Source organism: Passer domesticus, chromosome 17, assembly GCF_036417665.1.
Source record: "Passer domesticus isolate bPasDom1 chromosome 17, bPasDom1.hap1, whole genome shotgun sequence".
Classification (NCBI taxonomy): Eukaryota; Metazoa; Chordata; class Aves; order Passeriformes; family Passeridae; genus Passer; species Passer domesticus.
Window position 1 is genome coordinate 13868212 of NC_087490.1, and position 27760 is coordinate 13895971.

Consider the following 27760-nt stretch of genomic DNA (forward strand, 5'->3'; position numbering starts at 1 on the left):
GATACCTTGTATTTGTTGAAAGGATCACTAGTACAAAGTGTACATCTTTGAATGAAATCGATTCTGCTAACTGCAGGTAAAGGACAGTCAGTACCACAGAACAGAGCGCTTCTAAGCTGTTTTGGCTTCAGCTGAATCTTAAAAATAGTTCTGTGTTTTCCATAGCTGAATTATTTCTTTTATATGGCTTCCTGTTTTTCTTTAAAGTGAAATCAAGCAAGAGAAACAAAAGGCTGAAAAGGCTTGAGCAGTGAAGCAGCACAGCTTTTCACAAATGGCTCCTTACCATCCTTGCATGCATTACAAAAGTACAGTTATGCATAATACTTCCTCAAACCTGTACTTGGAAAGCATGGAGCTTATCTCCGTTTGCAAAACTGATGAGCTTCCAGAGATGCTGTGGCCAGTGAAGTCTGTGCCCTTGTTCAGGACATGGACAAACAGTAACAGGATGATGTTTCCTTTCTTGTGCTTACATGTATAATTAATGTAGACTCTTGATCTTGGTGCATGTAGACTCTTTGGCACATCTGTCAGCGTCACTGAGAAGTTGCCTTCATTCTGCAATGAATATAGGTTCCTTGTCCTGGAGCAGCAAACAACTGCAGTTCTTCCATGCTGAGCTGAAATACATCAGGTTATATGGAGTGCTTCACTGAACTGCCTTTTTAACTTTAGAACAAATAAAGTAAGGTGTTTTATGATCTGAAATGCAAATCTCATTCCAAAATTATTTGACTTAATTCAAATTTTAAGAAATAAGATTATATATCCTCAGTAGTGGGACGTGGCATGTTTTCTTCTGCATGTTCAAATGTCATATTTTACTCTGTGTCAGAAATGTTTTAGTGGTGATGGTGCTTTGATGACCATGTAAAAGCCAGTTGGTTATACACAAACTGTTACCTGTATAAACCTTAGTATCTGATTTAAACAGAAGAGAAATCCACAATCATTATGCTGCAAAATCAGACAAACACATGATTTGAAAGTGATGCTGTTTTAATAGCTTGTCCCAAATGTCATCTGCTGTTACACCTCTGAATACATAGATTCTGTGGCACAAAGCAAGACTTTCCTTCTATTGAACTGAAAGAATTGTTGATTAACTCTTTACAGTTCTGACATTCTTCACTCTTTGCAGTTTTGATCTAATATAGGATTCCAATTTCTGTAAAAGACATATAAACTGTTTGTAATATTATTGATAATGTCCTTTGCTAGTTGATTTTGTTTGGCCAGACACAGTGCTAAGGTTTTGTTTTGTTGCAATAAGCACATTCTGGTTAATTTCTAATTCTGGCTTTATGTATTGATTAAGTCGTGTAACCCCAGAATAACTAACACATGTTCTGGGCTTATGAATACTGCAAATATGCAAATGCACTGAGGTACTCATTTCTGTTCTCATATGGCTATAAATTCTCCCTATTTACAGAGCTCTTTCCTAATCCATTCCTGCTAAACAAGAGTTGTCAAATCATGTTTTGGCATTTCTTTTGTCAGATTTGCTTCAGTCATGCAAATAAAATGCTGAAGAACAACTCTGCCAGAGAATTTGTGTGACAGTGCAGCATTTAGTAAAGGCCAAAATAATAGACAAAGAAGTGATATTCAGTGAATGCTATCCGAATGTTTACAGTTTAGCTTCTTAGAAGAGCTCTTAGACAATGTAAATCTCTCAGTCCTTGAGATATATAATACATTTCATCAGGTAACAGGTTTGTTTCCATGCTTTCCAAAACTGTTCTGCTGGCCTGCATATTGGCAGAGCCTGATCAGTTAAAGCAGAATGCTTTGTAATCTCCCAGTTCTGTGTTTACTGTGATTTTTTTTATTTTATTGTTTTTATTCTTTTCTGCACTCATGCCTCCAGTTTCAGTTCCCATGACCTTATTTTCCAAGACAGTTTATTTGTTTCCAAGTATTTATACAGCTAGAAATTTTATTTGTGGCCTAGCAATTTGCTGACTGCTTTCACTGAGCTCTGTGTTCTGCTGTGGTGGTGAATCAAGTCATTTTGCTGGTGCCGTGTTTCTTAAAGGCAGCTGGAGTTGCCACTGAGGGAAGTGGCCTCAGGTGATTTGTTTCAGGTGATTGTCATAAGGACATGACGTCTGTCACCAGAGCATTTGGGCACAGTGGCAGATTGTTGACTTCTCCCTGTGTGTTACCTGTTGTATTTCATTGAAGAGCCTGCATATTTCATCTGGGGGTAGCTAAAGTTAACTTCCTGTGGCTCTCCAGATGTGATTCGTCAGTAGCCTGAAGCAGTGCTGTTCCAGTCCACCAGGCAGCCAGCCTGCATCTGAGCTTCCCAGAGAGCTGGACAGCACTGTCACTCCTTAGTGTCAGCTTCCTGCAAGTCAAGGAGAGCTCAGTGGCAGCAGTAGATGCTTTTAGTGGAAATATAGTTGGCCTTAGCATTGTGTGGTTCTTTGTTCAGGTGGCTGAGAAAATCTCTACGTGTGAGGTAAAGTAAATGTGTCATTCATTTATTAACTTCCTTCTTGGCAGTGATAGGAGAGCTTGTGTTTTATGTGGCCAAATGAACCTGAGCAGTGAAAACCATTGGGTTTTTCTCCTCTCTCATTTTCCTCTTAACACTACTTTGCCTACAGCTTTTTCATTTGAAGCTACTAGAGATGTTTACTTCAAGGCAGACTGGGCTATTCCATATTCAGTAGTGTTCAAAGCAAAGGCTCAGGTACCATATCAAGAGGTGAATAATGTTGTCAAAGGAATAAAAGTCAACTCTGGTAGCCTTTTATGAAACTGGAGATGAGGTGTCTGCAGTTACATACGGAGTTCCTGAAATTTGAAATAGGCCTCTGGTAGACCACTCAAATGATCACGCTGTAAAATGTTGATAATCTTTAAAACAAGCTACTTTAGTACTGCTTTGTTGCTGGTTTTGTATATATTGTGATAGCAATTATCAGTAAAACGTGAAAAAATGTCATGTCTCTAACTTGAAGCAGAGCTGCCTTTTTGATTATTCAAATGTGATTGTTCAGTTACTGTCTGTATGTATTAATGGTTGGAGAAGGGTAAAAAGAAGGAAAAAGATCACTTGTTTCTAATTTGGTTATTTCAGGTTTTAATGTATTACTTTTTATTCCAGTCATGGTAAGCATCCTTGTATCAAACAGTGAAACTCAGATGAGGTGGAGCAGAAATTATGACAGGGAAACTGATTTCTCCAGTTGCCTTGAAATGACAGCTAGGGGAATGACAGGTTTTGAAATGAGGAGCATATCTATGGTGCCTGACTTGAATTGTTCTAAAGAAGGCATTGAGCTGAATTCTCTGAGGTTCAAGCTGATAATTTGAAAATGTTGTGGTATGATTTGGCTTAATCTCCTTCAGCTGGAATTACTCACTGAACATTAACTGTGCATGGACCTGTTCTTTCTTTGAGATTAATAAATTTTGTGATCTTCCCAATCCTTTACATTTCAAATATATTTTTTGAAAAGTTCAGACATAATTTCTATCAGCACTGGTTCATTTTGCTGTTGAAGTTGGTCATCAAAACAGCACAGTTCATGGAGGAAAGTGACACTAAGACTTAGCTTTGAATGTCAGTAGTTCCTGATTGTATTTCCAGGTTTATCCTGTTTAAAGTATAACATGTAAATAGACTAAAAGATACCTGAATAGTACCCATTCTTTTAGAACACATTTCTTCTAAAAACTAAAGATGAAAACTTCAGAACTATGTCCTGGTTAAGCTGACAGTCTTAGTATGCATATACCAACTTGCTTGTGTCTCTCTGGGGAGCTGTACAGGCCTCCATTAAATTTTGCTGGATGCATGTGTTTGAAGATGTCAGCCTTACTTCTGCACACTTTACATAATCCCAATGCAGCACTAACTAACTTCGACTAACTTTGGAAACTGATCACTGTTCTTTGTTTATCTTTGATTTCAGAGCATCAGTAGTATACCATGTCCTGTGACTGCAGTCAGAACTTTACCCACCTTAGAAGTTAAACAAGCAGAAAGGCCTTCAAGCAGAAGCAGAGATCTTCCTAGAGATGAAGAAAAGGAAAAGAAAAGGAAAAAACACAAGAAAAGATCTCAGTCAAGATCTCGATCACCATTCAAGTATCATTCATCATCTAAGTCCAGGTCTAGATCACATTCAAAAGCAAAACATTCACTTCCCACTGCCTATAGGACTGTCAGGCATTCAAGGTGGGTTTGGAAACCAAACACATTCTTTGGCGTTCTGTGTGGGTTAACACGTAAAACATCTGCGCGCTTCTTCCGTTACATAGGTGATTTTATACCCATTGCAAAGGTCACAGTCACCTTGAAGGCAGTACGTGGCACATACAGATCAAATATGGCAAGTCTTTTGAAAAAATCCTTCTAGTAAAATAATGAATCATTAATTTCTAATTACTTAGTGCAAAACTTTTACCAGTAAATGCTTTTTCCTGATCTTCTTTGAAGTACCTAGTAATAGTACATAGGAATGTGATGATAGCAGGAAGAGAGCTTGCTAGTAAATCTGTGGCTCTTACTGGAGCAAAGTAACTTAGACAATATAAGAAATAGAGGTAGAGTACTAGGTGATTGAGCAGCAAAGCTCAGAAGAAAACAAAGCAGAGCAACAAGTGAAAAAATATGATGAAGAGATATGGCAGGAATCCAAGAAGAGTGAAAACAGAGGGGAAAGAGAGAGATACTACAGAAGAATGTAGCCCAGTACTGTTAACTCTGTACTTAATCATTAATGAGATTAAATACACTATGCTAATTATCCAGCTATAAGATGATGTATATTGTGTTTTACTGATACTGTTAATTCCTTCAAAGATATTTGGGTTAGGCACCTTCAAAGTTTACTGTCTGTAAAATTTGTCATATCATGTTCTACTGCTGTGGTCAGTAGGAAGGACTTTGAGGGTACATTCTGTGGATCAGCATACAGAACAGTGTAGCTACTTGTGAAGCTTGTAGTTCAAGCAAATTGCGTATAGATACTGCCACGGCTGTGTAAGTACGTGATGCATATGAATCCGTACAGTACTTCCTCTTTGTCTCTCTTGTCTGCCTGAAAAAAGCTGCTAGCCCCAGATGACAGTGTGCCAAAACTTCTTTTAGTTTTCTTGTGCTTTTTTTGTTTAATGAAGTGTCTTGACTACACTAGCAGGAGTGTTAACATGTTACAACTTACCAGTTTATACTTGATTTTTAAGAACAATACTTTGCTGCAGAAATCTCTGCTACTCAGAGATGCCAGGAATTAAGTGAGCACAACTTGGACTGAAATGATCAGTCTGACATGCTGCTTATTTGATGACCTTTGACAGTAAGTTGTCATGACATGCTGTGTCTTAACCAAAAGTCATCAAGAATAGGTAATCTACAGGAGCTAATCTGTGTTTGCTGTCTTGAGTTTGCCTCCTGGCGCAAATCAAATGACGTGATTTTCATGCTGTTGTGTGCTTGAATCACCACAACACCTGATTAAATCTAGCTAGATATTTCCTTGATGAGCTGTTGAATTCTGAAATCTCAGAACTCCAATAAACTTGATGTTGGCTGGCTGAATTTTAAAATTATGCAGAAAAACAGCACCAGATTTTTCACTGAAAACATTTTGAATATTTTAACTTCATAAAAGTTAAAGGTGAACAGGAAAGGCCTTGTAGAAGAAAGGGTGGTGATTGAAGGTGTGCTTTATTTTCTTTTGCATCTTCAGCAGTAATAAAGTTGAAAAATTCTGTTCCAATAACAAGAAGTTAATTCAGAGCGTGTTTTGCATATTCATTTTTCTGGTTAAACGCCATACCTATGTTACAGAAACAAGTTTAAAAAAATTGTAGCTACATAGAGAACCCAGATAGTACTGGCTTAATTGTGGCATGTGGTGTGCTAACAGCAATTCTCTGTATAAATGCTTGTTATTTTCTGGAACAAAATTAGTCCTATAAAGCTCGGTATCATACAGTTTTAATGCTAGACCTACATGACAGATTAAACAAGCCATGTACACAGTAAACAGTGTCCCAGAGTTCTGTAAGGTACTGCAGAACAAACCTGTCATTCCCAGAGAGGTAATTAGTTATTACAAGTACTTGATATAAAAAATAGAGCACATTTATTAAATCTGTCTTGAAAAACAAAGGTTTTGGTATCTTAGTAGTAAATGTAGTAAATACTGAAGCACTGTTTTTATTTCTCAGGGGCTTCAAAGCATGGTTAAAGAATTGGGTCTGAGCTGTTTCTGGCAGTGATGCTGGGTGTCAGAGCTGGGGTGGGCAGTGGGCTCTTCCAGCTCACGTGTGTAACTGTAAAGAAGAGTGATGTTCACCTCAATCTCTATTTCCTACCCGTAGATAAATCTACTGGTTTGTGAGTGTGAGAGGAGATTAAGGGAAGCAGGAGCACTTGTTATATACCAAATGATTTAGTGATTTGATTCAGTGAAATTTGGATGTTCATTTTGAACTAGAGATGGAAAGTCTAAGCTTCTTTTCAGTATTGCTGCTTTACTTTATACTGTTTAGTAATAGAGTAGTACTAAAGCACATAATATATCCAGTTAATGAATATTAGCAGTAATTAGCTGTATATTTTATTAACAGGTTATTTTGCGGTAAGTTTGGATAGGGTGCACCTGTGTGGGAGTTTGTGTGAGACTTTTTGCCTCAGTTTCAGGAATTCATTAGACTTGGAAGTAGCTGTTCTTGTTTGGTGTTGGGGTTTTTTCCTCCTACAAAAGTGATTTTCTTATTGCTGAGGCAGTGTCTAGTTACATAATTTTAATTCCAGTTTTGTAATGAGACATGGCAAGCTTCATAACCCTTTGAACTTTTGGGACCCTTCTAAGCATAAGTCATAAAGGAATAAAATACCTTCTGGAATTACAGTCTAATGAAAGTTACAATTTACATATTGCAGTAAAACTGAGTAGCTGTTTTCTAATTGTTTGAAGCAAATGGCCAAAGTTCTTAATATTTGGTGATTGGAAGAATGCTGTAGAACCACAAATGCCAGTTCATAAAAATAAAGCTAATGTCTTTTTCTTTCTGATTGTTTGGACTTTTTTTAGGCTGGTCCATACAGGCGTGTTTCACTAAGGTTCAGCTTTTGGTTAAGGGACTAAGCCTTTTCAGGATTCTAGTTAATACCAAAACTAGGACATTTTAGTCTGGATGTGAAGTGTGTGCCTCCATATCACAGACTCACAGCATCCACAGCGACACTGAGCATGGAGCCGAGTCTGAGCAGCTCATCAGTGGCAGCAGCAGCAGAGTGGAAAAATTATCAGGCAACTTGGGCAATGAAAAGATTTGACTGCTGGAGCTCTTTTGAGGGAAATCCTGGTAAAATGTCAAGGTGTCTGACTGAACCCAAGTTTTATAATCTGTTGGTTTTTTCCTTTTTTTTTTTAATCCTTCTCAATGGCTTGGTAAAGATCAGATTTTATAAGTGTCAAAGCAGTTAATTTGCAACAGTTATCTGCCATTGTGATAATTTCTTTTCAGTTGGGCTTTTTTGTTGTAGGTGTAACAGAAATGGCTCAGGACTTTGTAGGTGTGTATATATTATCTGTATTGTGTGAACCTGAAGATCTCTGATCTTAACTGGGCACGCTTTCTGTTTTCTCTTCTTGATCTCCTCCTGACTTTTCTAGGAAGAATATTTCAATCAAAGTGCTAGTGCCAGAGAACATTGATAATGTGTTATTGGTCACTTGCACTGGTGAAAATACTGTCTGTGCTAGGATTGTTCTGCAACATCCAGGACATTTCCGGGACTTGTCAGTGTTAGACAAGCCACTGCATCAAGAATGTGCATTTATCTCTATGAGACATCAGTTCTAAAAGCACACCACTAATTTGAGAAGACAAGGTCAGGCCTGCCAATCCCAGGCTTCGCGCAAATTGGATTTCTGCATACCAGTTTTAGCAAACTGTTGCCACAAAAGGTGGCTGGACTAAAAGAAAGTTTTTCCATCAAATAATACAGAAGTTGTCATAGCAGACAAGACCGAAAAATATTTCATTTTTTTAGCCCCCTATTGGGCGTGAAAAGCAATGGATAACTTCATCTCAGATGTTTTGGATAGGCAAGAAATTTTTATGTAGCTGACAAGTCTTGGAGCCTAAATGCACCATGTTGGTATAAAATAGGTATTTGCATTTGGTGAAGTACAATTCCACTGAAGTAAAAGTTTTGAAATAAGTAAATAAAAAAGCAAACTTTTGAATGTTTTTTCTCTCCTCAGGTCCCGATCAAGGTCACCCCGGAGAAGGGCTCACACACCAGAACGGCGGAGAGACGAGAGAAGCGTTCCCACAGCGTATCGCATCAGCAATAGTCCTGGGAACAGCAGGAAGCGGCCCCGCTCCAAGTAAGGGCTCCTGGACCTGGACCCTGGGGTCTTGGCATCCTAACAGTCTGATGTCTTGTAGACTCCTTAGCTAGAACTTAACCTTTGTATGTTCTGGAGATTAATTTTGATAGAAAAATACTTTTTCAGGAAAAAAAAAAAAATTATGGACGCATTTGTCATTCTTCCCCGTTCTTGCATATGTTTGAACAGCAGCTGTCCAGTCAAATTGGTGGATGTTAATATACTGCTGTTTGCTGGCCATCAGAGTTCAGATTTCACTGGGAGTTTTGCATTACACTCATGTTGGATTATTTTCTCATGCTGTGATTGTGCAAGCTGTATGACCTCTGTACAAGTCATAGCACAACTGTGATGTCAACTTTCTTGACATCACATCATATCTGCATAAGGGCAACGCTAATTTAGCAAACAGTTATTTTACAGTTATTTTACTGGCAGACTGGAATGTGAAGTGTGAATCGTGGTATAGCTATATACCCTGCATGGAGCACATCAGGTACCCCTAAGTCCTTTGTTTCAGCTTTCATACTGACAAACATTTGTGGATCTAATTTCTAGGTCTGAAACAGTTTGCATTTAGGCACACTGTTAGGTCCAGATTAGTCTGAGTGCAATACAACATCTCATTTAAAATTTTGATCCTGTGATTTGATGCATTGCAGGTTGGATCACAAGGGAAGGGGCTTTTTTTTGTTTTAAAAACTGTGGGTTTGCCTTGTAGATATTTTGCATAGCCATAATTCCAGATTTTGTTTACTTTATGAGCTAGGAAAATTGTAAAGGGATATCAACTTACATTTCTTACTGCATCCTTAGTGTCTAGTGTTGTTTGGGAAGGAACTTCCCTCTAGCACAATTATTCTGCAAATCTCCAGTGAAAGGCTTTTTGTTGTTGTCCTGCATTCCAAGTGAGAACCTCAGGAACCAGTAGTTACCTAAGGTAATATATTAAAAAGAGCTTCTGAGAAAGTATTTTGTACAACCATAACCATGCAGTATTGGGTAAGACTAATGCTTGCTGAGTGCAAGAGAAACATCCTGAGGAAGAGGGTATATAAGCTTTCAGAAGTGTGCAAAGTAACTTCAGCTTAGCTAGTGTAATATTCTTCTTTAAATATTCTTCAATGCAATATTTTCTTCTCACAGAAGTCCCCATGAAAAGAAGAAGAAGAGGCGGTCTAGATCACGTACTAAATCCAGAGCTAGGTCTCCCTCACCATCCATGTCGCCAGGCAAACCATCCACACACAAAAATTCTGTACATTCAACTAGTGTCTCTCCCGTGGAGAGCAGGGAATCCAGCCAGGAACGCTCCAGGTACTGTGCTCTGTTACTGTCTTACTGCAGTGCTGCTGCCTCTTGACTGTCAGGGTGTCTGACCAGAGTCGTGGGGTGAGGAGTTTTGTGTCTGTGCAATGTGTGCTTATCAAAAGTAAAAGTCACTGGGAGCACAGCACTATCTGCATCAGTGTGATAAATGTGTTGGATCTCTTTTGCTTTCTGGAATAAATATCTCAACCTTACAGGAAAACAGGTGCAGAGAATTCTGCAACCTCTTTCTAAGTTGGAAATTGGAAGCTTTCATGAAATGAGAACTCTTTGAAGTAGAACTTTAATATTGTGGTTTGAATTGTAACGTGTCAAGATTCGTGATTAAATTATTTCTAGAATATAGAACAGGCTGTTAAAAATTTTCAAGCTGCTGTTCAGATTTGTCTGAGCAGTTGTACAAGTGATTTTTCTGACCCTGACTTATATCCTCCGGTTGACTGAGAGAGCTCTTGACTAACACAGGAGAGACATGTACAATAAAACCCAAATCAAGATGGTGAGTGAAATGCATTTTCAAAATTTTTACTATAAATTTATAATTTTATTTTTTAGGGGAGTTTCTCAGGAAAAAGATGGCCAAATCTCTTCAGCAATTGTGTCGTCAGTGCAGAGTAAAATCACTCAGGTACAAATAGGCAAATTCAGAGTATATTGCCTAAATCAGTATGTCCAACATATTGTTTTCTTCTCTTACCACCTTGGACAATTGTGAACTTCACGTATGATGTAGAGACATGTTCACTGTCTTTCTTAATCTGTTCGCTTACAGGAGCAGCAGTTTTGTTGCTTCTCTAGGTGCTGTCCTTTCAATTTTAATCAAGCCTCTAAAGACCAAGCTAAATTCATTAGGCTGCAGTTGTATCCACTGTAAAGATGCTGAAGTCCATGTTATGCTGCAATACTCCCTTTATCAACAGCCCATCTTACCATGTAGAGCTCTTAACAAGTTTCATGGAAGAAAGAAATATTTAACTCCTTTCAGTTTGTTAAGCCAACTTCAAAGGAAAAGTTGTCTTAATTATGATTTGAAAAATTTACAGTAGAAAATCAGAGCTGCTTTTTATATGCTGATGTTTTTTCAGTGGATAAGTTATTCTTTCAAGAAATAAATATTGTTTAAAAATCTGGTTCTGCCATGGAAATAGTGGTAGTTGGAAATGAATACTAGTGGTCTAGTACCTTACATACAAAATTTGATCTATTTCTTATGACAAGCCCTAAACGAGATTATTCAGGAAAAATAGCAAGTATAGGCAGCAGAGAAAGAAAAAGGAGTGTTAATGTCACAGCACTTCTTATGCTACCAAACAAATGCATGGGAATTCCTGGTATGAGAAATGAGGTACAAACTACAGCATGGTCTTTAAAGGAGAGTAAAGATCCCACCCTTCAAATACATACACCCTTCAAAGGTCATTGGTTTCTGCATTTTTGGGTTAAATGTTGCTTATAGCATAGCATTTCCTAGTTTAATATTAGACTGCTTATTTGAAATACAGCTGTAAGAGAAGGAATGATTACTGAATCAAAATACAGTTCTTGGTTGCTATTTGCAAAAAGTAAAGAGTAGGAATGAAACTTGTGTGGATCTGCAAGATATTTTCCAATACAGATGAGTTTATCATCTCTTTATCATTAAGGGCTCCAAAAATGGAATTTAACTAATTATTAGATTGTTGTCCTGGCTGACCCTAACCAAGTCAGTACTTTTTCTTATTCAGATCCTTCCATCTGTAAAGCACAGGGAATAATGTTGCTAAATTCCCCTCTGGTGTGTTTTGAGAACTTCAGATTCAAAATGCTTTAAAAGCGCTAAGGAATTTATTTATGTTGCATTTGTGAACAAACGTTTAAGTAACTCTGATTTGTTAGTGATACACACTTTTTATTTTGTCATCATTTTTTGCAACCAGTTATTCAATGTTGTTTACATGAAATTTCATTTCTTTTTGTAATGCTGTTCCAACTGGATGCTCAGACATGACTGAGCAGTCACTTGGACATATGAGAAAAGGCCTCTGCTGTGTAAATGTTTGGTTCAGATTTACAAAGCAAGGAAAAAACATTTCTGCTTTAGAGTCTTACCAGTTCTCTCTCTTTTTCTCTTTCTCTTTTCTTTTTTTCCCATTATAAACCTCTAGTGGTTAGTAATTGTGTGTTCATTACAGGGTTTCTTTGAAGATATGGTCATAGTTTTTCCATTTCAATTGATGTGATTTCTGTGCTTTGTTGTATAGAAACTGCTCAAAATATTTATGCAGAGCACTTTGTTGCATTTTGGTAAAACCAGAATTCCGTTGCTGTCATAGGAACTTTCTCCAAATTATTTGACTCATTTAGCCTAGGAGCTAAACATTTGATAGTCATGACTCCAAGTATCCCACATGACTGGAATACACACTAACCCTTTCATGTGGATTTTTGCAGTCATGTGTTTTATCTCTGTTCAAAGCTCAGACATGTCGGATCATTTTCCTTTTATTTGCTACAGGATCTTATGGCCAAAGTGAGAGCAATGCTTGCAGCTTCCAAAAACATCCAAACCAGTGCCTCCTGAGACCTGTTGGAACTGACCATCAGAAAAATAAAAGAACAATTGGAAAAGAACTGCCTCATCTCAAACGTACAGCTGAGCTTGGCTCACTTGGTTCACAACTCGCCTAATTTACCAGAACTCAAGAAGCTAAAACCTATCTTTCTGTACAGAAGCATCTCCTTGAAATTTCATTAAATTTTTTCAGCCAGAATATCTTTGAAAAGTTTTTGGGTTTTGTAAATTGATTTTTTTGGACTAATTCTTCAATAACATTTTATGATCAGCGGTCTGTATGTGTATATTTGTAAATACTATGTTTCTGTGAAAAGTATTACACAATAATAAAGAAGGAAACATCTTTCATTAGCTAGAGTTTTTTTGAGTCCTTAATTGTTTGCAGTTGGGTTTTGTTACAATTTTTTTGTTGTTTTTTATTTTCTGCTTTTTAATTTGACAGCTGTCTTGCCTGCTGACTACCTTAAGCTGAGAAATGCTTCATGCACAGGATGATCTCAGAAAAATGCTTGTATACTTGGATGTCAGTAGTAGACAGTAGCTTTTCAATAAGGGATGTGATTTTCTGCCCATGAGTTAGAAAGATCTCGGAGCCTCCATGTGAGGGGTTAGCCCTTGAAAGTCAGTAACTAATGGTCAGTAGCCTCATTGTCTTAGTGTACCTTATTCTCTCTACTTAGATACAGAAAGAGGGTATTTCTGGACATTCATCAGGCATCCTGTATAGAAATGGAGTTAAAAGTTATTTAACCACCATGGTTAAATAATTGGCAGATTGGATGCAAATTGTTTGCTTAGTAATAGGAAAAAATCCCAGATCTTTGATAAAATAGACTGGACAGCTTGTTTGGCTGCTGCTTTGTGGATTCATTGTCTTTGGGAAGGTTGTTGCTTTTATGATTTCTTAGAATGTTTTCTCTTTCTATGAGCAAGTCTTCTAGTCTTCTGTTTTTTCTTTTCCTTAATCCCTTCTGTGATATGTCTGGAGATTGAGTGTTTAGCTCCAGAAAAATTTAGTATAAACTGCATTTTTACACAGTCTTTATTTTTTTACTGAGGTTTGTTTGCACTTAGCAGTCTCATGGGGAGCTGTATTCTCTAAAAAGTAGTGTTTTCATTATGCTATTTTTTTCTAAAAAATAAAGGGCTTTTAAAAGGGATGGAACTGCTTTACCAGAATAATTTCACATTTGGAAATCAGTGCAGCTTTTTTTGATCTCTTCACTGGCACTGGCTGTATTGTAACTACTTGTAAATACAGCATGGAACTTGTGATACAGTGAGTGCAATTTCAGGTGTCTGGTATATCAGAAGAATGTGTGACCAGTATCAGGAAAGTGTCTTAAATGCTTTAAATTGGGAAATTTTCAAATGTCTGTTTTCCAGATATGAATTTGCAGTACAGTCCCTAAGCGTCGGGGACCACGGGTCTGGTTCTGGATCAGATGGCGCCTCCCAGTCCCTCTCCCATCCACAAAACTGTATGTACTCAATTCCTTGCCATGTTTCCATGCACCAGCAGGCCTAAAAAGGCCCTGGCTGTATTGCCAGAATCATTTTTCTGGTGAGAAATACACAAGAGTGCTGCAACAGGGAGTTAAAAAGTCAGGAACACTTTGGTTGGAGGAAAGCAGGCTCTTGGTAGCCATGAAGAAAGCACTGTGGCAGCTCTGGAGTTGTCAGTAACTAGTTTTGGTTTTCTGTGTTTCTCAGTTGTATGAAAGCTACATACTGTGAGATTGCTTTGCTTTAAATTCGGCGAAATACAGTAAGTCAGGCAAGTCTTGAGCTGTAGGCACTTTATTTCCTCTGCATGAGTGTAACGAACCAGGATGTTGAATGTTAATATTGGATTTCCAAACAATTTTGGAAGGGTGTTTTTGTCTGTAATGTGCTAGCCTATCTTTTTCTCTTAGAAGGATCGTAGTTTGGAAGATTAAAAAAAAAAAAAAAACCCTTTTAAAAATTGTCAGGTTATCTAACAGACCTTTATTCTCTGTATTGATGCAGAGTAGCCTCTTAAAACAAAGAAATGCCACTGACAGACAGGAGGAGCTGTCCAAGAGGTATTTTCCTCTGGAGATTCACATTCAAGTAATATATCAAAACTACCTGAAATTTATTTGAATCACTTAAGTTATTTGCAGGCATATTTGTAGATATTACAGACATTATCAGGGAAGGGTGATAGGTTTATGTCGCAAAACTAATGGCACAAAGGCATCACTGCAGCAAAGGTTGTTACGTGTAGCCTTAGGTTCCTCACCTTTCTTTGTTAAATGGCAGTGAAATAGGTGAGGGGTAGGTGCTTGTGTACATCTGTCCACCAATCCCTGCTACCAGTTTCCTTCTGAGTAGATTTCTCAGTATAGGCTGCCACTTCCACAGCTTTGCTTAATCTGCCCACCCAGGTCCAATCTTGATAGTTCAAGCGGTGAATTCAGAACAATTTTTATTAAAGTTGCTCTAATTTGAATTAATCAGATGTGTTCAACAGCCTCTTTCCTGGCTCTTCAGTCTGGTAGGTAACCTGTTAGTAGTAAAACAGTAAACATCATTTGGCCATCTCGGGATGTACTTTTTGTTTTGCCATAGGTGAGGAGACCTGGCTTCCACTTGTTGATGGTTCGGCTTTCAGCAGTTTGGCTCTGTCAAGAAGCTGACAGCCACTGAGATGTATCTGTGGTCTCTTGGTATTATTCATGATTTCATACCTATTGCCCCTTTTAAGTCTTTGTATCACAACATTTTGTTTGACACCAGTTATTTTGGAACATACACGTTCTCACTCGTAAGCTTAATGCATTTGAAACATCAAAATTATATTTTTCAGTGGGGCAACAAATGATGACATTTATTCTAAATGTTTTCTTGGATTTAAGGCAATGACTATTATCTTTTGTGAAGACACTTTATTAAGAAATCCTATTTAATTAAATTTCTGCTTAATTAAATTGCATTTATTATCTATTCTTCTTCCACCCCTAGCCAGCAACTGATTATATTAAACAAAGAAATAAAAGATCCGTAGATTGAGGTTAGTAAACTGCTAAGGCATCTTCTTTGCTAGTTTTCCTTTTGCCATTATGATCTGAAAGCATAAAATACAGCATTGCACTAATTTAACATTGTTAATTTAAAAGATTAAAATAACTTGGCTATGACATGAAAATTTGTTTGAAATTCTATAAATGCAGATCTTAAAAGTTTCTTTGTTTTTCCATTTGTGATTTAAATACAAATATGTTCTGAATATCTTGTTTTGCTTTTAGACAGATCCTTTCAGCACAGAAGTGTAGTTCAGTGAAGTATTACTTGTAAAAGGAAAGGCTTTATTTGGAGCATTTGGTTGGAAACAAAAATCTGCCTGCACGCTGATGAGCTTTTGGTCTTTCTGGTAGCAGCTGGAGTGGTATTGCTGTTGTTACTCTGTTTGACCCATCGAAGGATTCCTGATAAATCTTGATGCAAAACATGTCTTTGCTTTTTGCCTTAATTTTCCCTGCTCTGGATTACAGAGGAGGTATATTCACCCTACTGCATTTTGTGAAATCTTAAAGCAAGTTGTGAGCATTTATAACAAATCCATTTTTACCTTTCGGGGCACTTGAAACTTCCCTGGTATTAACTTAATATCTTTAATTTGGATGAAGATTATAATCTCTTGGCAACAATTAATCCTGAACACGCAGCATGGCAAACACTATAAAAAGCTCTGCCAGACCATTTTAAAAGTGATGGTGATAATCTGCTGTCTCTGGCTCGCTGCCACGCTTTCCTCGGTAGACGTGCTAGGACTTTTCTCTGATAAGGACAAAATGGCTTCACATGCAATGGTTGCCTGCTGACAAACTAATTTTTCTCTTTACACTGAGTGTTAAACTGATGATCTCTGCATAGGAAGTAAGATGAGTTCTTGTTGATATTTGACGGTGTTACAGATACAGCTGCCTGCTTGGGTAAAAGCAATCCCAGTATGCAAGGCTGGAGGAGGGCGGGTGCTGATCTCCCTAGACAGCACATGTGCTGAGTGGCAGATGTGATGCCTCACTGCAGGGAAACTGCTGTTATCTGGGGATCTCAGATTTTTCTTTTCCCATTTCCTGTAAAATAATCCTAGGGATGTCTTTCTCCAGAGAGAAGTTCCATACATGCTTGTTTTTCCTCTATTAAAATGTAGGAGGATTTGGGGTTTCTTATGAAAATGCAATCCAGAGATGAGTATCTGCAACATTATTTATTAGGATATGGCACCTGGGGTGATTGTGGCATTTTCAGTTAAATTACTGCTCTGGCTTGTTATAACAGTTTTACTCCTCCAAAAATGCTGAAGCTTGAAAAAAACCTACCCTTAACTGATCAAGAAATGGGTCAGAGGGTTTGCTATAATAAGAAAAGAAACAAAATCTGTAACCTTAGCTCCTCCTTTCTGAAATTCTAATTAATTTTCTAAGATAAAATGGAAAGGAAATTGTCTGTTCAAAACCAGTAAACTTAAGTAGCTTTTATTGAACTCATTCCCCTTCATAAAAGTTACCTTTAAAAATAATATCCAGTGTAATCTGGGAAATATCTTGGCTGAACACTAGCAGCTTTGTGATCCAATTAAAACACTCCCTGAATCCACACATCCCATTGCAAAAAAAAAAAAATTTCTTATGCTATGCTTTAAATCTTTGTACATCACGTAAAAAAATTGTCTTCGGTTGCATCTTCTATTTGTACTTCTGAAATAGGTGCAAGCTTGTCTGATTTTTTTAATCAGGAAATGGTGTAAATTGACAGCCTTAAGCTGTTAATGCACACAGAAACACTGAGATGTGTATCTACTAATTCTACAGAAGGAACACGTTAAATTCCCACTGTTCATAATCTCCTGTTGGAACCAATATTGGCTAATGACTTTAATGGTATCACACTTGGCAGAAATTAAGCACATCTTTCATCCTTTCCTAAAGCTATTTCTGTTTTAAAGCATTGTAGACAAGGAGACAAATTGGACAAAGAGTGATATTATGTGTTGAATTTAAGACAATACAGTAAAAATGAGTGAGCTACACTGGCAAATCTGATGGAGGTTGTCCAGTGTTTCCTCACTGGCAAAAAGTCATTTTCTCAAGTCTGACAACCTATTTGATGATACTGTGGTAGTTTTTTGAGCTTGGGCACAGTAAGGGGTGCTGAAAAGCTGTTGTTCTCATACTGTGACAGTGAAAATTTGCTGGATTTTAAGGCCAGTGCAACTTTTCCAACAAATGAAGTCTTGTATCTTCAGAGGCAGAAGCAATTCTGTTTTCTTCCCAGAATAATGACTACTTTACATGGAGCCGTGGATAACAGGCAGTATGCAATCAGACTTTCTTTTCAGAAATTATGGAACTACTGGCCTTCATTGCACTTGCTTCCTCTTTCTGACAGTCCTCCCAGCTTAAGGCAGAGGTTCTGATTTAGGAAAGCTAGGAATATGCTTTCTGTAGCATCTGAGTTAGGTATATCCATTTTTGGCAAGGGCAAATAATTTGAATGCCATTTAGTAGGCAGGGGGTTGGTTTAATTGTCTGTGTCTTGATTTGAAGCAAGAAGCAGCTTAGCCTTGCTATGGGTAAGTGGTGCCATCTCACAGAGAGACAGAAATAGAAACAGCTATTGAGGATGTGCATGGGTGAGAGACCCATGCTCTCTGGACTGCCTGCATACCAGGAGACAGGGCAATACTTAGATTCCCCAGCTGCACAGTTTCAACTCACTCTCTTAACTGCGTCCAGTGTGCTGAAATGTCCCTGAAATTTAGGCTTTCTATCTTGCTAACCTCAGCATTCCCCTATGACAGTGCAAAAGAGCACTAATGTGGTAGTCTTATTCAAGCCACAAGCAAACACTAGATATTAACTATTTTATAAAGAAAGAATATTTTTTGCCTTTATGCTTTAAGAATATGCATACAGTAAATATTACTATTTATCCATAAATAAGATTTACGTTGTGGAAAATTTCCTTCTGTAAGTGGCCTGCCTGCACGGATCTTGTTTGCCAGTGTTCTGTAGCTGTGCCTCAACGTAATGCACTTGGCTGCTGTTTTTCATACTTTGAAGTTGTCCCTTCCCATTTCACCTTGCTGAGGATTCTCAAAAACATCTTGCCAAGTCTGGAAAAAGCAACAAGTTTGGGCAGCCACCAATTGATTTGATGCTCAGGAAAATACATTCTTGGTCCTTTAACACGCTGATCTCCATAGTCTCTGATTTGTTGTTCTGTTTGTGAGTGGAGCTCTGATGGATGAAAGCAGCAAGTCCCCAGAAGCCTTTAAATACTTTTTTACTTGTGGTATGTGCATTCTGCTTGGCTGCTGACTCACTCATGACTGGTCCAGCTTGTTCCATTTAAAGTAGTACCCTGTCCTGGATTTCTGTGTTTCTAATGAGTACCTCAAAGCTCAGTTCTAACTCTGAACCTGACAGCTCTTTCAAAATACAGTTTTCAAGGTCTTTTATCATCTGAACACTAGAACTTTCAGGACCAAAGTTTTACAGCTTTTAGCCCTTTGCTAGTAATGAGTTTTACACCTTAATAAATACTTCAGCAAAGTAGGTTCTATATGCAGTTTCTGTAAAGTCACTGAATAGTCTCTGATTTCATTTGGGCATTGTCAGCAGCACAAAAGCATCTTCTCAACAGTCTTCTCTAAATGACCTGTTACCTTAAGAAACAGCTTCCATTACTTATTCTTTCATAGTTTGAGTTCAGCCAAAATCTTGTTCAGTCTGTTGTACAAATCTCTCCACACACTGTCTAGTGCCTCGACAGAAATTAATAGTGGGGAAGTTGTGCAGAACCTCCTTGAAAATGCTTGATCTTTGCAGAAGAGGGTCTTTCAAAAAAGCCTTCCAAATCCTTCTGCCTACACCACAGTGCCCAGGACTGTGAGTGATCTGCCAATAAATAATAATGACATACAAGTCACACTTCCTTTTCTCCACCTTCTTCGAGGGGTGTTTCAGTGTTCAGCACGTAGCTGAACTCTCTGGAAAGCATTATGGATGATCGCTTGACTTATCCAATGATGTTGTGTAGAGGTGGCTGCTTGCTGGAAGGCAGCTGTAATTTGAGTTCCATATGCGGGTTTGTTAGGCATGGCTTCAGACAGTGGCAGGAAAACAGGGAAATATTCCTCATTTACCAGTCAAAGCAGTATGAAAATAAAGGTTAAGTAGTGCCCGTTGGGCATGAGGCCATTCACTGCCTGCCCAGGGCTGGGGGGGAGAGGATGTGGTGCACTGCTCTGGCACATCTGCTCTTCATACTGTCATTGAGCTGTTACTGACTTATGGGACGAATAACTTCAGGAGTGCTTTCAGAAAGCAGTGCTGACAACTGAAAGATTCAGGAGACTTCAATTCTTTTAAGAGAGGAGGGACAGCTGTGGGTTATATCTTAAAGTGCATAGGCCTGGTTCAAGTGTGACTGTAACCACAGCTACCTGGAACGCTGGTTTTATGAAGAAAATGAAACATATTGTGATACAAAAATTTTTCTCTCAAAAAAGTCAGCAGCCTGCAAATGGAGAGAAAGTGATCCCCATGACCAGCAAATGAAATTGATTGGGTTTTATTCTATCAACCATTGATGTCCTGAAATAACAATGAAAAATGCTGTAAACAGTGCTGTATTGAAACACTGATTCACGGAATCTTTCTTTTTAATTGGGCTGTCTGAAGGATAAGCCTCTGCAGTGTCTAGAAGTGCCCATAAAAACTCAAAAGGGAGAAAAGTAATATATTAAGCAGATAATTTGTATCATGGTACCAGTCCGCCCTTTTGATTCTCCCTATCAACAGAAACCATAACAGGCTAATTCCTTGCTTTAAAATGTTATTTTTTATTTTTACATGTGAAGTTCATGACATGCTGCATGGAGTGGGAAACAGGGAGAGGGGCTGGTGCTGTCAGTGAAAATAATAATCTCATTCCCTTGGAGTAGCACTGAAAGATGTTCTGCAGAAATGCTTAGCCTCACCAAAGGGAAGGCAAAAGCTCTCTGCTGCTGCAGAAATAGTGGAGGGATTTGCCTTTTCTATGTAATATTTTAAATTACATTGCTTGGAGTTTTTGTAACAAAACTTGGTGAGAAAGAGGAGCTCCAAATTTCACAATTTACTCTTATCTTTATTGACCCACGTTCATAACAAAAGCTTGACTGGAGGGGGAAACAGTTTCCCACTTGCAGGCTCAAGGGAGCTGCTGCTGTTGAGGACTGGGTAATCCTGTGAGTCCTTCCCCCCTCTTCCTGCAGGCTGTCACTGCCTTGTTGGCTTGCAGGGAGAGGAGTTCAGCTGTCTGTGTCCTTCAGCCTGCATCCTCCATGGATGAAGGAGGACGTTAAGTTAGTGTGTCTTTGTGGCTGTGCTGCTCCTGGCTGGAAGGATTCTTATGAGGCTGCAGGCAAAACCAGGAGTGCAGAAGTTACAAGTAAAGGCACAAAGAAGGGTTCTTTATTGGTGTGCTGCTTCTCCTGTGTTGGCCGCTACAAAATTTAGAAGTATTTCAGCTTTTTGAGTTAAAGCAAAAAGAAAAGTAACAAGACAATCCTCCCACAATAAAAATATAACCTGAACTCTGTCAGCACACAGCTCTGCTGTTCTGAAATGCTGCTGGTCAGAGAGATTTTTAAGTGCCTTTAGAAATCTGTGTTATGGCTTAAGTTTTAATTTATGTTCATTAAAATTTTTATCTGGGCACAGTTTAGCCTAGTATTGTAAATGTTATTAGCTGCTGGCTTTAATTGTCAGGATCTGTACAAAAATGTTGCTGTGTCACTAATTAAACTCTGTCCAAGTGCACAGCATCAAGCCTTGGGCACTTCTGCTAATTGCACTGAGCTTTCTACCTGTTAGTTTATTTGGATAAGTGTTATCAAAAGGCTTTGATAGGTAGCAATTGTTCGCAAAATGTGCTTGTCATCTGTCACTATACTCTGACTGCACATTTCCTGACCAGGAGGTTGAAGTGTTATTCCTTATAACAGCATATTAACATGACGAGCAGGGCAACTGAAGGAGGGAAAAATGAAGCTGAAGATTTTTGGAACTCTAGAAGTAAAGCAGAACCGTGGCATAGCCAGAACACTGGGCTGGCTCTGGGTGGGAGCGTGTTCAGATCTCGTTTCTCCAGCTGTGTCCTTATGTGATGTATGGATCGCTTTGGTTCTGTGTACGAAAAATCAAGGTGGTTTCACTTCTTTGCTTTGTTCAGTGGTGCAGAACCAAGGGCTTAAGGGCAGTGTGTTTTTTCTGAAACCTTTGAGCATAGCTCAGAGGTGGCAAGAAAGAAAAGCTTGAACTGAGACCAGGAGAGATAGTAGTGTGATGGTGGGGTGTAACGTATGGTTGCAGATTGCTACTCTCAACTTCTGAGGCCATGTATTTGTTTTACTGTGCAATGAGGTTAAAAACTGTAGACTGCAGTGGAATGCAGGTACAATCCTACACCAAGGTGTGTGCACCCCTGTTGTGTGATCACACATTCTGTATACACAGTGTTTGATAAGAAGTGCACTTCCAGTAGTGCAGATGTGGACTGAGGTTTCCCAGTGCCAGAGATTCTGTATAAGACTTCTCTAACCTTTTCTAGAGCTTTGCTTACTCAATCTTCTGCTGTCTCCTACCGCTAAAATTGCGTTTGGACTTACTTTTAAGTTGATTAAATGCTTGGCTTTTGAAATCTGAACAGTAAATGCACATAATATGGCACAGCAGTTTTCTTTGGCTCTGCATCTTAAATGCCTTCACATAGATAAGGAGATAAGTTTATACTTTGATTAACAAAACAAGCTCGGTGACAATGGATGAAGAAACCTTTCCCACCTGATTTCTTCTGATCCGTGTGTGCCTTTTCTTCTTCCCAACATCACAAGTGCTGAAGGCTTCCTTGACTGATGGGTTCATTCAGGACATCTCAGAGATAGGTAGGGAAGATAACTATTGGCTTAACAGATGATGGTGGTTGATGTGAACCAAAAAGATGAATGCATAGCTAAAAATGACATCTCAGATCTTGAACATAGAGTTTTCAGGGCTGTAAATAGTGCCTATTTAATAAAAAAATTTTTAAAAAAGTGAAAGCTGAGCCTTAGTAATCTTCAGCAACAATCGGTCCATGCTGGGATATTTTTATAATCCTATCTCTTGATCTTCTGAAGAGCTGTTGTGTTTGAAATAATTATTTCAAAGAAAGATGGAAGAAAAAGCAAGATCGTCTTTGCACAAGAGTTTTTTTCGTCACCTAAATATATTCATTTTAGAAACATCTCCTTCAAAAGAGGTAAAGATCATTCCCAGCATCCCAGGCTGCTATTTTTCTACTCCATCTGCCAGAAGTTTTGCAGCTGGCACAATTCACTAATTCTGTTCAACTTGTGTTCTCTCATACCAGCAATGAATTTGAAACCAGCAATGAATTTGATAATCAGCAGGCTGGGCTTTAAACATATGCTTTTCTTTTTATTCTGAGCTACTCACTGAGGAACAAAACAGCTTTTTCCAGGGCTTTCTCTGGAGAGACACAGCCGCATATGGATAGTATGATGGAATCTCCATCTCCTTGGTAGTAAACTGGTTAGTGCTTGGAGCTTGTTGGAATATGGCTCAGCATTTAGCCATTATTATGAACATCAGCACAATATCTCTGCTTGTACCCCAAGCTGCAGGGCCACCAGGAAAGTCAGCATGAGTAACAGTGCTCTGTTTTTGCAGACTCTTGAGTCATAAGAAGCCTGTGAACATCCAGAAAGTTGATACTGGGAGGTAGTGGCCCCAACTGGTGGTAGGAGGAGATGGTGCTGTGCTTGAGACACCTTTTGAGCAATGAATTTGAGTGTCCCAGCTCTGTTCGTGGCTACTCAGTTTGAATTCTGTTGATCAAGCAGCACTAAGAATATATGTCTTCTGGAAGGGAAAACACTACACTTACCAAAGATAGCCCGGAGTAGACAGGGAAAGAGATCAAAAGGAGGAAGAATTTGTAACGGGGAACACAGACAAGGGTGCAGCGATGAGGAAAAGTTACAGGGACAGTGGGACCAGGAACAGGGAAACTTGAAAAGTCCAAGCAGAAAAAAGCATTGCTAGGGAAAAACCTGCATAAATTTTCATGGATGCAAGAGTGGATATGTATAAACAAGAAAACAAAGGCAGTCATGACTATCCCCATAGCACTTTATACCATTGTTACAACCTTCAAAAGCTTACTGCCTTCCTGTTCTTACTCTTATGAAAGTTAACTGTTTTCTCATAAAACTCCTTATATATACATAATTCAGGTAAGTCCAAGAGTCTGTGCTTATTTTACTCTTGCAGATCTTACTGGAACACTCCAGGGACATCTATTTATCAGGTCCAAAGCAGAGCTTTGTTTTTCCCTCTCCTTCTTGACAAAAACCTGTCAGTAGGTGCCAGTGTTCAGAATCTGCTGTTCTCAGAGCCCCGTTGTTCTGTCAGATTTCTGACAGCTTTCAGCGAGTGGCAAATGGCTGCCACCTTCATCTCCACACATGTGTGATGTTAACAGCAGATCTGGTGACCCTCATATCTTCTTTCAATGTGTCTCTCTATAACTGAAGCAATAAACACAATTTTTCCAGGAGAGATAACAGATGAGTGACTCAACGGAGAAATTCACCCACTCCCCCGTACAAATACTTCTATAGGTGCTGGTAAATTCACATAAGCTGATGAACTGAGAGCAGTGTGCCAGGACAGGAGCCTGATTCAGTGGTTTAAGCATTCTCCAAATGCTTCTATCTGAGCAAAGCCAAAGACAAAACCAGTGCCCTTCTTGGTGCCTGTTGTGACCTGGCACACCTGGCACATTCCTGGCTGCTGAAGGCCACCTGAGCAGTTCAAGTGCCTTTTTATGACACTTTCTTTTCTTGTAAAGGAGATGACATCTGACTCTTTCTCAGTAATAAAATCCCTTCCAGAGCTCCAGGAGTTCACTAAAATTGCTGGCGGGTTTTCATGAGACCGAAATGTTTGGAGAGTGGTAGCTAGTGGTGGTGTGACTGTAGTCCCTGCTGGGCTACCCACTAACCTCCATCACAACATTTGTGTTGAGACCCAGAGAGAGACACTGATGGAGGGCAGGGAGGGAGCAAAGTTCCCAGCTCTTTTACTGCAGGTATTTTGCAGTAGTAACAGTTGGGTTTCTTTCTGTATTATGAGATTTTGGGCAAATCAAGGGGTGGTGATGCTCATAGGCAACTCTGCGGCTCGTGCCAGCAGTCAGAGCTGAGCTAAGGGACTTGGCGTGACAAGGGGGCAAGGAGACTGAGTGGATGTGCAGTCTAGCCCAGTGTGGGAAGGCAGGGAGGGGAACTGTGGTGGTACCTAATGGATTGTCATTCAGAAACGTAGCATTTGCCTCTGGGAATGACACTTAAATGGCTGAGCCAGGGGTGCTTGAAATGAATTAGGCTGTATCATTTCAAGTTGCCTGTGAGTCAAAGAAAGTTTTTAGAAATTCATTCTTTATTGATGTGTTTTCTCTTGCTTCAGAGACAGAAAAGGAAATTTCCTGAAAGATGGAAAAAAAAAATCAACTATTTTCCATCTTGCTTGTAAAAAGTGCCTCAAGATTTTTATGAATTCTTTGTTACAGATTGCCAACAAAGTTAATTGAAAGACTGGACAAAAACACAGATTTTTTTTATCTGAATTCTTGCCTGTGCTTTGCCTAAGAGCACTCAGTGCCTGCACTATTGAATGTGTCCATGTGCAAAATTAAAATGGATTGCTGCTGGAAAGTTACAGAAAAAAGCAACAAAAACTAACCTTGAATCGCTCAAAATAATTCTTGCATGATATCTTGTTGGCTTAAGGCTGACAGTACCTCAGATGTACAAAACCAACAATGCCCCCTTCTTTCTCGGATAAATTGGATAAGTAAGTGAAGAGAAGCTTTTGTTGTGCCCTCAGCCCCGGCTGGCACTGAACATGCCCAATGTTCTGTGCTTTCCTGTTGCTAATTGGGGTGGCCTCTTCCTGCTGGGGATCTGTTCCACACCAGCGACAGGAAGTCCTGAAGCCTTTGAGAGCCTTTGATGCCAGGTTGTGCCTGCATCTCCTCACAGCAGAGTGGTAAATTTATGAAACACCTCTGCTGGGAAACCACTGGCTTTTCTTTTGGTCTGGCTCTCACAGTGCTGGAAGGAGCAATGATCCATGTTGAGAACAAACAGGAGGGAGCAGCTTCCAACATGCTTTACTGCATTGGGAATGACAATGGCACAGCAGCTATTATCATTCACTGAAGGCACAGAGGCTGGCTCTGTGGGGGGATACCGCTGAGGTGAAATCTGCTCCATTATTCTCAATAAGAGATGTGCAGAGCATAAACAGGTCGGTATCTTTAACATGATCAGCAGAACAGCGCTGGATTAACTCCTGTGTAATGTTCTGCTTTACTTACAGCAGCTCTGGATGTGTGCTTATGTAACAGATGTCCCTACATCTAACAGGTGTCCCTGCCAGTGGCCCTGACCTGCTCACACTATGGCAGGAGAGTTGCAGATTCGGCAGTAAATCGGCATCATTCCTCAGGCTCCTCTCTTGGCGCAGCTCAAGGTTTGTACAACTGATGTCATCCTTTGTCAAACAGCTTCCACACCAACAAACCAGAGCAAAAATAACTCCTGTCTCCTACCTGCTACCTGATTAAGGTTTTTAAGGTCAGGATTCTTTCTTAGTAGCTGTCCTGTAACTGCTACAGTACAGTCTGGTCTCAGTCAAGCCCTTTCCGGTCTGTTTTTGTACCAGTGAGTACAGTCCAGGTTGCATTGGGGCTGGATGCTACCATTACATCCCAGTCACACTCCTGAATGGCAGCCAAGGTTCCCTGCCCGGTAAAGAAAATATATAGCAGCAAGTTTTATGACTTACTGAGGCTACAGATAGAATGCAAGGTGGCATGTCTTTCTTAAGGCACATTCATTTTCATCAGAGTGAACTGCATTTTGAAGTAAAATTTGTCAATTTTCTTTATGTGCTGGAAAGCACATAGAATCAGATGATATCTGCGTTGGAAGGGACCCATCAGGATCACTGAGTCCTACTCCTGGGCTTACACAGGATACCTCAAAAATTCCACCATGTGCCTGAGAGCATTGTCCAAATGCTTCTTGAGCTCAGGCTTGATGCTTTGACCACTTACCTGGGGATCCTGTTCCGAGGCTTTACCTCCCAGAGAGGCTGTGTTTTGTAGCATGAGGGGACTCTCTCGTCTGCTGCTGTGTCACTGCTGGCCTGACAGCTCACTGACTCAGACCTGAGTCCAGTAGCCAGACCTGTTAATGTGCCCAGCACAGCCCAAGCTGCTCCTGCTCCCTGCCAGGCAGCAATGCTGCTGGCCTGGATGGGAGCCTGGCCATGGAAAAATGCATTTGGGGAGAGAGGCAGAAGAAGAGGAGGACACGTGGAAGGTGGAGGGCTCAGTATCACAGTCCAGCAGCCTCAGGATTAATGCTCAGATGCTTTTTGTCTTGCATGAAATACCAGAGAGATGGGAGTTAAGGGAACTAAACAGTGACTGTGAGTGAGTGGTACTGGCACAGTGAAATCAATTGTGTCAGTGGTTTTTGGGCACAACTGGAGCCATCAGCTGGGTGCTGGGGAAAGGGAAGGGGAAGAAACATGGGTCTGATCATGCCCCTGGGGACATTTCCCTGAGCCCTATGCTGATGTGCAGGGGACAGGGCAGCAGTGGGATGGGCACAGCCTACCAGCACAGCAGCTTCAGAGCATAGGGACACCAGTGTGCAAGGGCTGAAAGCCTCATGGTGGAACAAGAGCAAGCCTGGATCCTACTCAGTCTGGAGAGAGCAGATACCACTGCCCTCTGTTATGGATCTGCTGCTTTACCTCTGGGCTCATGGTTTTGAGACAGGTTGGCCTGAACTGGACACACCACATGAGCTGAAGTGTTTTGTTTGATATTAACAGAGTTGGGTCTTGAAATAACTTCTGCCAGACATTTATCATCTGTGTGCTGACTGCTGATATTCACCTTCCTTAGACCCAAGCGAGGCGCAAGAAGCCTGTAATCCTTTTCTCTCAGAACATTAGTGTAAAGCTTCATGAATCTCTATTAAATTTGAGAGAGAACATGAAGCTGGGTTGCAGCTGTCTTGTTGATTTTGTATTTCCTCTCATTTCAGTGCCTTGCCGTGGAGCCGAGAATTAAATGGCTAATAAGGCATCTGCTCCAAGCAGGAGTCTCAAGATTGTGACAAAAGCATCTTACATCAGGGTTTGTGTTATTGTTTTTTCTTGCCATCACATATCATGTTATTAAAATCATTAGGGATACCTGACTAGGGGAAGTGACTGTCAAAGGCAGCTTAGCTGGCAGAGCAGGTAAGTGGACTCTCCTGGACTTAGCTGGGTGCTGGAGCTGTCTGGGAAGTGGCTGGAGCCATGGGGCTGGGCAGCATCCACAGGAAGAGGACTGT

At 39.7% G+C, this 27760-nt stretch overlaps 1 protein-coding gene across 4 annotated transcripts in view; it reads left to right on the forward strand.

Annotated features, from left to right (window-relative positions):
• SFSWAP (splicing factor SWAP) overlaps positions 1-12612 on the forward strand; it is a 33711-nt gene extending 21099 nt beyond the window's left edge. Inside the window, exons 14-19 of one of the 4 annotated variants that reach the window (XM_064392600.1) lie at positions 3936-4201; positions 7202-7357; positions 8250-8375; positions 9525-9695; positions 10263-10335; positions 12202-12612. In XM_064392600.1, coding sequence (XP_064248670.1) covers positions 3936-4201; positions 7202-7357; positions 8250-8375; positions 9525-9695; positions 10263-10335; positions 12202-12267 — 858 coding nt within the window. In that variant the 3' untranslated portion in view covers positions 12268-12612. Of the gene's footprint in view, positions 1-3935; positions 4202-7070; positions 7358-8249; positions 8376-9524; positions 9696-10262; positions 10336-12201 lie in introns of those variants that run through there. The other 3 variants (XM_064392601.1, XM_064392602.1, XM_064392603.1) reach the window with 3 other exon arrangements.
• Positions 12613-27760: the final 15148 nt, after the last annotated feature.